Raw genomic sequence first — 10,688 nt, forward strand, 5'->3', positions numbered from 1 at the left:
CGAGCTTACTTTGGAGGAAGATTAAGAAATGGGCCACTTACGTTTTTCTCTGTGAGCCATTGAAGGGCATACTTCAGATCTCTCAAGTTTATCATTTGGTCAGTATTCTTCTTCTGTAGCAAGGAAGGAAAACAATTCTCTCCTCAATAAAAAATGAGAGTAAACTTTGCTGTTGGTTCAGCGTGTGGTCTGGCATTGAAAACTGCCTTTCCTGGAAGGCAATTTTAGCTGCCTGTTCGCTGCTTTTGTGCAAGAAGCGGCCTGTGGTGGCTGCACTGCTGGGGGAGCCAGAACTGCGGGAGATGGGAGATGCTGCTGCTGAACTAGGCTGGTTTTGATACCAAATACCTGTGAAGTTCTCTGTATGTTCTTTTCTAGTCATCTGAGTTGTTCCGTTCACTCAATAACCTGTGTTTTCATCATGAGGAGAAGATTATCTGACAGTTTAATATGCAAGACACTTAAACCTACTCCCCACCTCTAAAAAAACCCACAACAAACAAACAAAAAACCCTCAGAATTTGACATCATAGATTTTGGGTGAATTTTATCTAATTTTTTATTGGAAAAGTGATTTCCTGACTGAGAATGGAAGCAATTGATTATCCCTCTCATAATTTCTCAAAGTGGGCACTGGGCTCTATTTCCCTAACTGCAGGTGAGGAGCCATAAATCTCATAAATCTGCTTTGTGCAGGAGCACGTGGCTGTTGGTGATGGTGAACAAATTGCTGCTTTAAAGCAAAGCTTTACTTATTAGAATGAAAAAACATTCTTTGTATACAACTGCTTTTCCCTACAGCTAACCTTCTCTCAGTCTGCAGAGGCCAGCTTCTTTCTTATCTTCCATGGGAGCCTCTTTCTGTCCAGGCAGCTTCCTAGCAAATGATCCCTTTTTTTTGAAAATTGCTTTTTTAAAAAAAAAAATTCTTGTAATTCTGGAAAGTACTTGTCCTGTCAGTTTCTGAGAGCACAGGGCTTGGCCCTGTGTCTCCCAAGTGAGAACTAGGAGCAGCTGACCACTTTGTCCTCAGCAGCAGAAAACCTTCTACAGGCTGGCGTGTCTGTTCAGCCCAATAAAAAATAAATGGCAAGATAAGCACACCTGTTGCTCCAGAGTGAATGGTGTCATGGTAAGCTTACAAAACTGCCAGGAGTGTGTGTGTATGTGTATACCTCAAAGGTGAAAAATTATATTTTTGAAAAGTGAAGATGCAGTAACTTACCGCAAAGCAAACAACAAAGACCAGTAAAAGTAAAGTGAAGCTCTGTGCTATGGGGAGTCCTGGTGCAGCGAAATAATTAGGTTATAGATAGGAGTTAAAAATGAAGAGAACTTATTTTTATTTCCCACTCTGCCACCTACTGTGTGCTTAGGGAAATACAGTGAACTCTTTAAGCGTTGCTCTCCTCCAAGCTGCATGGACAAGCATAAATTATTTGTGGCAGAGTGGCAGGTGCTCTGGCATCTACGAACGAATTAGTATGGGAGTAATGTTTTTTGTCTTTGTTTGGTTTGGGGTTTTTTTTTGGGGGGGCAGTGTTAGAGGTTTGTTTGTTTCTTTATTTTTAAACTCCCATAGGCCTTACTCACACAGTTGTATGAAGCACCAGTTTCCCAACAGTTTACTGATGAGTCTTTTACTATGTAGCCTGATGGGAACTCCAGCACAGGAGCAGCAATGGTGCTGGAGTTGCATCGTGCAGCATGTGTACTGCTGGTGCCCAGACAACTGTCAGCTCTCCTGGCCCTGACTGTGTTTGTTCATGACAAGTAGAGACTGAAGAAACGCTCTGCATCATTGGCTGCTCTGATGATATATCTGATGTTATGGGGGAGCTCTTTGTGCTGTAAAGACTGTGACGCATGCACATAGTTGCACACTGTGCAATCAGAACAAATGCCCAGGAGCGGGTCGGGTTCAAAAGGTTTGATGCTTTCTTCAGGGTTTTTTTTTTTCCATTCTCTTTCACAGGCCGGCAGCACCAAATTTAATCGAGCTAAACTGTTGAATGTAGGATACCTAGAGGCCCTAAAAGAAGCAAACTGGGACTGTTTCATTTTCCATGATGTGGATCTAGTGCCAGAAAATGACTTTAACATCTACACGTGTGACAGACAACCAAAGCACCTTGTAGTTGGCAGGAACAATACTGGATACAGGTAGGAAACCAGTAATATGGAAAGAATACCATCTGGGAAATGCCACGTTACTGACAATGTTCCTCTTCTGATAGAGCTGTATACTGGTATCTACCCTTCCTTCTGACACCAGATTTCTGGTGGTAACGGTCTGCCTCTCTAGAGTGCCTTCTGACAACAGAGAACTGTGTGGCATGTTTGAAGTCAACTCGGTGTTCACCTGGACAAATTATCATTGTCATTGTTCTGGTTTCTGGGGTGAGGTAAAGGGTGTTCTGAGAGGAAAGCAACATGACAGAGGTTGTGCAGAGACCTTCTGTCAAAGCTAGATATACATTTGCAGTCTCCTGGTCCTGTGATTTTGACAGTGTGATCTTACTGTTGTGCTAATAAAATTGCCACTTAGCTTTTGCTGTTGAAGAGGTAATTTCTGATATTGAGAGCTCAAATGTGAGAATTTGCCAAGGGATGGTGTTGTCCTTTAGTTATTTAGCTGTATAGCACCTAATACAGGATTGCTCTGATTTTTAGAGGGGTCCCCTATGTGATAGTCTGGTATAAATAATTTAAAGTGAAAAGTCAGGGTCAGTCCACCTCAGAGAATAAAGGGCTTCTGAACTCGGTGAATTAAATGTCTAGAGTGGTTTCATTGAATGTGTTTCTTTCAAGAGTCACCCTTTAGGTCATGTCACTCTAAATATTAATTAGGCTTTTCAAAAGCTGATCTCGGAGTACTTTGAAGTAAAGGTCTGCTTTGCTTCTGTGTTTCCTTTGTTAAATAAATGAGAAAGAGGTGGCATGTGCAAATTCTTATACAGTATAATATTCACTTTCCAGTTATTCAGTGAGAAGAGGAACAAGCACAAATGAACGAGGCTCATGACAAGTTTTTGAAGCACTGCACCTTGCAGAGAGAATGCTGAGGGCTACAGGATGATCATTCACCAAAGCAACAGAACCACTGCTTTGGTTAATTGACAGGCATGTAGAATCCAGGCTAACAAGATGGCATAGAGCTTGAGGTGCTCTACTTAACCTCCTGTGCCTTAGTTACTGAAAGTGTTTAGCTTACCTAAGTATGCAAATGGACTTCTTTTCTTTTACTAAGGGGTCTTTTTACTATTAATTTCCTCAGATTTCTCCTGTTTGTAGAATGGAGTTGTTAGTTATGGGTTAGCTTTAAGCTTTGGCTTTCAAGATTCTTACACTGACAAAATGTTTTTATTGTGAATCCCCTGCATCTAGGGTGTTATGAATCCCCTGCACCAGTATTCGCTAGGATACTGGTGGTTTGAATTAGATTCATACTTTCTTTTCTGTGTCACCGCTTCTGTTTATGCATCTGTGAGGTGGGGATAATAATGCTCTACTTCCAAGGGAATTCCTGAGTACATTTGAAGGAATTGAGATCCTGAGCTCAAGAATGATACCTAAACTAAGCTGAGACCACAAGATGAAATCCTACTTGGGTGCCCTCAGTGTTTTGTTTAGGCTGAGGTGAGCATACTGAGACCTGTCACTCAGATGAGGTTGAGAAAACTGAATTCATACATGATCTGCATTAACACAAAATGTCCTGGGCAGGAATGTGGGTCTTCTGTGGGTTTCTTGTGGATTTTTGTTTTTCTTCTATGGGGGATATCCTCTATGGTGATGCAGTGCATACAAGTCTTAGCAGCTGTGCACCTCTGGAGAGCAAGTACCCTATGTTTAGTAATATAAGCTACAACTTGGGTTTAGATTCTTTGGGAAAAGGTTTATGTATTCAAACTTTGAAGATAAGGGTGGGAAAAAACTTTCCTAGCATAGCTAAGCTATTTCCTTGAGAGCAGCACAATATCCTTTTCTGATTAGTGTTTCTATTTTATGATTTCTTCAGTCCAATTTTAAAAATCCCAAAGGAGATACTCTGATATTCTCTTGTTCTCAGGGAAGAGGTGGTTGAATGCCGTTACAAAGGTGCACTTCTATAGATGATGTCACCTAGGAGCAAGATATACCTGGGCTGTGCCAGTTGTGCTCTGCCCGAGGAGGGTTGAGTGGGCAGCACTGTCCTGGTTACAGCTCTGGCTCTTTCAGTGTCTGCCTCTCCAGGGGTGTAGGGGAATTATGGGATGTGTAAGCTCCTTGCTGTCCATTCTGCCTCTTCACTGCACTTCTCTAGGGTACCCATAGCAGGAGCCTCAAGGTAGTAATGCATAATTAAAACTCGATAGGGCCTCTCCTGCCTTATGGTTGGTCTCCCGTAGGAAAGGAGAAAAAGGGGAGAGAGCAAGAAAGACTAAAAATTCCAGAGGTAGAAAAAAAAGACAGGTAGAGTACGAGAGACTGCATCTGCTTGGAACAATCCGGTTTTGTATGTTTATATAGATAACACCGTCTTTTGGAAAGTATATCACAGTCCCAGCAAATGACAGTTAAAGCTTTTTTCAGACAGCTGGAAGAAGCCTCATGTATACAGGCCCAGGTCCTTGTGGAAGACTTCAGTCATCCTGGTGTCTGCTGGAAGTGCAACACAACAAGGTACAAGTTGTCCAGCAGATTTCTGAAGTGAATTAATGGCAATGTCTTGACATGGCTGATCAGAGCTGATGAAGGGAGGTGTTCTGCTGAACTTTATACTTACAAAGAAGAACTGGTCAGGGATGTGAAGGTCAGAAACAAAGAAGGAATGAGGCAAATAGCAAGATCGCAACCCTGGACTTCCTGTTCAGGGATCTGCTTGGAAGAATCACCTGGGAGATGACCCTGGAGAGAAGGGGGATTCAAGAGAGCTGGTAGATCTTCAGGGGCTGCCTCCTTCATGCTCAAGAACAGTCCATGCCATGTGCAGGAAGTCAAGCAAAGGTGGATGGAGACCTGTGTGGATGAACAAGTAGCTCCTGAGAAAACTTGAACAGAAAAAAGAAGCATGAAAGAGGTGGAGGCAGAGTCAAATGACTTGCAACAACACACAAGATACTGTCTAAGCATGCAGGGATGGAGTGAGGAAAACCGAAGCATATCTGGAGTTGAATCTCGCAAGTGGTGTGAAGGGCTTCTACACGTATGTCAGCTGCTGGGAAGACTAGGGAAAACGTGTACCTGCTGTGTGGCAGGGAACTTGGTGAAAAGGGACAAGAAAACATCCAAGATAATCAATGTCTCCTCTGCCTTGGTCCTTACTGGCAAGATTTGCCTTCAGGAATCCCAGGCTTCTGATAACAGTGGAAAAGTTTGGACTTCTGATGACTTACCTTTGGTGGAAGAGGATCAAGTTAAGGAATACTTAGATAAACTGGGGCATACACCATAAAATCATGTGACCCAGTGGGATGTGTCCATGAGTGCGAAGGGAACTGGTTGCTGTCATTGTGAGGCCATTCTGTTATCTTTGAAAGGTCATGATGATTGGAGGAGGTTCCTGAGGACTGGAATTAAAAAATGTCACTTCTATCTTCAGGACAGGCAAAGAGAATTTGAGGAACTACATTTGAGGAACTACAATCAACCTCACTTAGTAATCCCTGGGAAGGTGATAAAGCACATCTATTCACAAGTCATGCCTGACTAACCCGATAACCTTCTCTGAATTGACTGCATGAGTGGATGAGGGAAGAGTAGTGGGTAGTGTTTATTTTGACTTAAAGGAGGCTTTCAACACTGTCTCCCATTACATCCCCATTGACAAAGTGATGAAGTATGAACTAGATAGTGGCCAGTGAGGTGGACTGAAAAGTGGCGGAACTGCTGAGCTCAAAGGGTTCTGATCAGCGAAACAAAGTCCAACTGGAGACCAGTCACTAGTGGTTTACCCCAGGAGTCAATACTGGGGCCAGTACTGTTTAACATCTTCATTAGTAACCTGGACAATAGGGCAGAGTGCCCTTTCAGCAACTTTTCAGAAGATATAAATCTTGGAGGGGTGGTTGGTGCATGAGGGACTTTGCCAGGCTGCAGAATGTGGCCAGCAGGAATCTCAATTGTAATAGTTCCACTCAAAGGAAATGCAGAGCCCTGCAGCTGGGGAGGAATAACTTCATGGACCAGTGTGTGCAGGAGGCCAACTGTCTGGAAAGCTGCTTTGCAGAAGAGGACCTGGAGTCCTGGCAGACACCAAGCTGAACATCAGCCAGCAATGTGGCCTTGTGGCAAAGGCTGCCAGTAGCATCTTGGGCAGCGTTAGGAGGGGCATTGTCAGCAGGTTGTGGGAAGTGATTGCGCCCCTCTACTCAGCACTGTTGAGATGGTATCTGGAGTGCTGCGCCCAGTTCTGGGTTCCCCAGTCTGATAAAAATGTGCATATAGTGGAGTGAGTCCAGGGAAAGGCCATGGAGATAATTATGAGATTGGAGCGTCTGAGAAATGAAGAGAGGTTGACAGTGCTGGGACTGTTCAGCATGGAGGAATGGCAGCTCAGGAAGGATCTTCCTAATGTGGATAGGGAATGAAGAAGGTGGAGCCAGACCCTTCTCAGTCAGAGGCAAGAGGCGCAAACCGAAATACAGGGAATCTCATTTAAACATACAAAAAAACTGGAACAGGCTGCCCAGAGAGGTTGTGGAGTCTCCATCCTTAGAGATGCTCAGAACCTGAATGGATATGGTCCTCAGCAACTTGCTCTAGCAGACCTGCTCTGAGCAGAGTGGTTGGACTACTTGATCCCCAGAAGCTCCTTCAACCTCTGCAATTCTTTTGTGATCCTACAACAGGAGTAAAAATCAGCCAGGAAAAAGTGTCTGTGAGGGAGGTTGTATGTGGTGGTTTTTTGGGGGTTTGTTTTTGTTTTGTTTCGGGTTTTTGGTTTTAGGGGGTTTTTGGTGATTTGTTGGTTTTGTGTGTGTATGTTTGTTTGTAATAAAGGCTGTATTGTAATGGTTACCTTAAGGGCCAAGGAAGAGGAGAGTGTCATAAAATGCAATTAGCAAAATGGTATAAGCATGGTATGTAAATACCTTTTTATAGTAGATGCAGTTTCCAGGAGAAGGAAGGTAGGAGTTAGCAATTAATCTCATTTAGAGCTGAGCCCCATTACATTATGTTACTAAGTAACTTGCACTGCACCTTACCATGGGATTGGTCCTGCCTCATTCCTAGCAGAGCTGAGGTCCCACAGCAGATGCCCCTGTGCTGTGATCTGATTTCATTCCATGTTTTTCAGATTCAGCTCTAAGACAGTCAGTGGCTTTGCTCTGAGTTTTGCAAAGCTTCCGCTGTATTAGTGTGTGGCTTTGTTCCTTTTGTGCTCCTCGGAGTCCTTGAAGTGATGTCCCTTTTTGACTGGCAAGGGGGGTTGTGTAAAGAGAGTGACTACTGCTGAAGGCTCTGTTCTCTCAGTTGTAGCATTAACTTTTTATGGCCTAAAGCAAATCACCATCTTTTTGTGAAAAGAAGAAGAAACGAGACCTGCCTCATGGATTTGTGCACCCTTAACTCTGTGAAAGATGGGTCTAGATCCAGAGTTTCGGAGGGATATTTTCCTTGTTGGTAGAACTTGACTTTTAATTCTTCATTCTCTCTTCCTGTGTACTTCTAGATTACGGTACCAGGGATATTTTGGAGGTGTAACTGCTCTAACAAGAGATCAGTTTTCCAAGGTGAATGGATTCTCTAACAACTACTGGGGTTGGGGTGGAGAAGATGACGACCTTCGAATCAGGTAATTGTTTTTTTTTTTTTAAAGGCTAGAAGGAAATGGATGCGAGAGGTAGATTAATTTGTTTTAAAAAAAAAATAAAATAAAAAAATGGAGTGACTTCACGCATAGTTTTCAAAGGTGGAACACTACAGGAGCCTTCAGTTCAAAACAGTATTGCGGTGGAGATTTGGAGTGTGAGAGGCAGTTCTGTGAACAGTTTCCTCTTTGAAAAGGTTCGGTGCACCTGAGACCTCGTCCTCCTCCTGACAGAATTGTTGATTGGGTGTGGGTTTTGTTGTGGGTTTGGGTTTTTTGGGTGTTGTGAGTTTGGGTTTGGTTTGTTTATTTTTTCTGTGTGTGTTTTTTGGTGTGGTGTGGTTTTTTTGTTTGGTTGGTTGGGTTTTTTTTCCCTTTTTGGTTGGTTTGTTTTGTTTTTGTCTCAGCCACACGATATTTGTATTCTTGCTTGGAAATTGGTAATAACTGAAATAAGATGACTGAAGTCTGGAGTGTGATTTGCCAAAGAGACCCAAATGTATTGAGTTCCAATACTTTGCAAGAGTGTGGGAGTGTTTTGGTTTTGGTGGGATTGGTTTTTTTTGCATTCATCATCTACCCAAGCAGGGCTTAGTTTGTACTTGGGTAGTGTTGATGATAAGTTAAGATAATGAATAACTTGAATTTTAGAAAGAGTGCATTTGTATGCATATGCCCTTTGCTCTTGTTAAAACTAGTTTTGGAGACATGCCTGCCAGTGTAGGAGAAACTTGTTTGTTTGAGAGGTTTAGTGAGACAAACAAGTCAACAAAACTTTTATCTTGAACTTTTACTTGCTGCCTAGGAGGAAACCTCTAATCCTGCATTGTCATTAGTGGAGAAAGGAAAAACAACAGAACCCCACAAGCTCTGCTGGCTTTCCTAGCAGAGCTGAGGTCTGAGTTACTCCTAGCAGAGCTGGCAGAGCTTGTCAATTTGTAACACGGGTATATTCTGTCATTCTTAAGTGTTTATCCTTTTCAATTGCTTAAATATGAAAACAAACATTTTGGGGACATAAAATTCATATCCTTGGTGATGCTAAATAATTACATTGGTGAAACCAAGCATCTTAAAGTTAGGAACTTCCAAATGAATGTTTTTGTCTGTGTCAGTTCAGCACATCAGTCAGCTTTATCTCAAGAAATCTAAAAGCTCTACTGGTGACATGGATTTCTGTCCCTTAATTACAACTTTTTTTTTTTTTCCTCCCTACCTCTAGCTAGATACACCAGCTTCTCCTCTGTGACCTCTTGGGAGCTGGCTTTTATAGTGGTAAGGAGATAGCTGGTACCATCTTACTCCCCAGCTTCCTGGGAAGTGTCACAGTTAATGAATGAACAAAGGTGATAGTAGTGTTCTTTCAAATGTTCCTGTGGGCAGCAGACAACCAGCTCTGCAGCAGATCAGCAGGATTTACTGAGGGTCTCCATGATGTTTGCAAGTGGTTGGAATAAAATATGATGCTTGCTTGTGCATGGCACCTAATAACTTTGCAGCTGTTGTGGTCTTGGTGGGGAAACCAAGTCATATAAGCCGGAGTGTGCACTACAACTGGACTTGGCTCACGCCTTTCCCCTTGGGTTGATCTTGGACTGGGCTGGTTACAGAGTTTGCAGCAGGTAGGGACTGGGAAGCTTGCAGTCTCAGTGAGTGGTTGTGCAGAGAGATCCTTGCAGCCTTCCTCAGCAAAGACAGCAGATGGCAGCATCCCCCTCGGTATCTTAGAACTCAGGGCTGGAGAGCTCTTAAGTGGTCCCACTGTTCTGCCTCTATGGTAAATGTGATGGTCTCTTTTGGGCCCTTTCCTAGGATGTGCATCACAAACAGATTTTCAAATAATTTGCTGTATTGGTTTGATAACTTAGGGCTAGAAACAGTCATTGCAAGGCTGTAGGGGCACAGTTTCTTCAATTATTGGTTTCCTGTTGCGCTTTCAGCTGCTCATGTGACTAGCAAGGACCCCAGGCCATTCCTTAATTCCGTTTTTCATTAATTTAGCCCGTTCTGCTGACAGGAAAAATTCTTGTGCTCCACAGATATGTTTAAGGACAAAAGCTCCAACCAAGTGCCTGATGTCAGGCACTAAAATCTACGCATGGGGCTTAATGTTTCTGGCACTGTTTTCAGAAAGCCATTTTTCATATCAACAAGTGAAAATTTTGCAGCTGCCTGCCAACTGTTAAAAAAGAAAGCAAGTTTTTTTCCTTTTTTTTTATTTTAAGTGGAGAACTATCAAGTTACGGGGGCTTTCTTGCAGGAGTTGAGATGATCTTGTTGCAAAATATATGAAATCTTGCTATAGACCTCCCAGGTTAATACAGGGTAGTAAAAACTACACCAGACAATACTAATTTAGATGTGCTCTGTTTTATAATGTGTGCATAAAGCTCTACATGATCTCTACTGTAGTAGCTACCTGCTTCTGTTCAAAAGAAGGGTGTATCTGTCACCCTACTGGATCTGCTCTCCAGAAATAGAACTGAGCCCCACTTCTCTGGCAAAATAAATAGGCTGTGGAAGTTCTCTGTGTTTGCTTCCATGGCACCTACAAGAAATGAAGTCTCCAAATGTTTTTTTCCTTAAGAGCTTGGTCACTGGTGATGGCTTGCTCACACCACTATTCTTTCTTCCAGGGTTGAGATACAAAAGATGAGAGTGGTGAGGCCATCTGCTGATGTAGCCAGGTACACAATGATCTTCCACAAACGAGACCACGGTAATGAGGAGAATGGAGAGAGGTGAGTCACGAACAGTGTTCCACCTTGCATTCTCTTGGTATGTGGCTAGGGGCTGGGCAACTGGGGGCCAAATTCTTTGCTGTAGGCCAAACAGGCATTTTGTGGTAGCCAGAAGCTCTAGGGGATACCACTGTTCACAGCTGGCATTTGTT

The 10,688-nt window shown here is 43.0% G+C and overlaps 1 protein-coding gene across 1 annotated transcript in view; it reads left to right on the forward strand.

Annotated features, from left to right (window-relative positions):
- B4GALT4 (beta-1,4-galactosyltransferase 4) overlaps window positions 1–10,688 on the forward strand; it is a 39,080-nt gene that overhangs the window by 26,449 nt on the left and 1,943 nt on the right. The window contains exons 4-6 of the mRNA XM_065644368.1: window positions 1,976–2,163; window positions 7,658–7,780; window positions 10,432–10,536. Coding sequence (XP_065500440.1) covers window positions 1,976–2,163; window positions 7,658–7,780; window positions 10,432–10,536 — 416 coding nt within the window. The remainder of the gene's footprint in view (window positions 1–1,975; window positions 2,164–7,657; window positions 7,781–10,431; window positions 10,537–10,688) is intronic.

Source organism: Caloenas nicobarica, chromosome 1, assembly GCF_036013445.1.
Source record: "Caloenas nicobarica isolate bCalNic1 chromosome 1, bCalNic1.hap1, whole genome shotgun sequence".
NCBI lineage: Eukaryota > Metazoa > Chordata > Aves > Columbiformes > Columbidae > Caloenas > Caloenas nicobarica.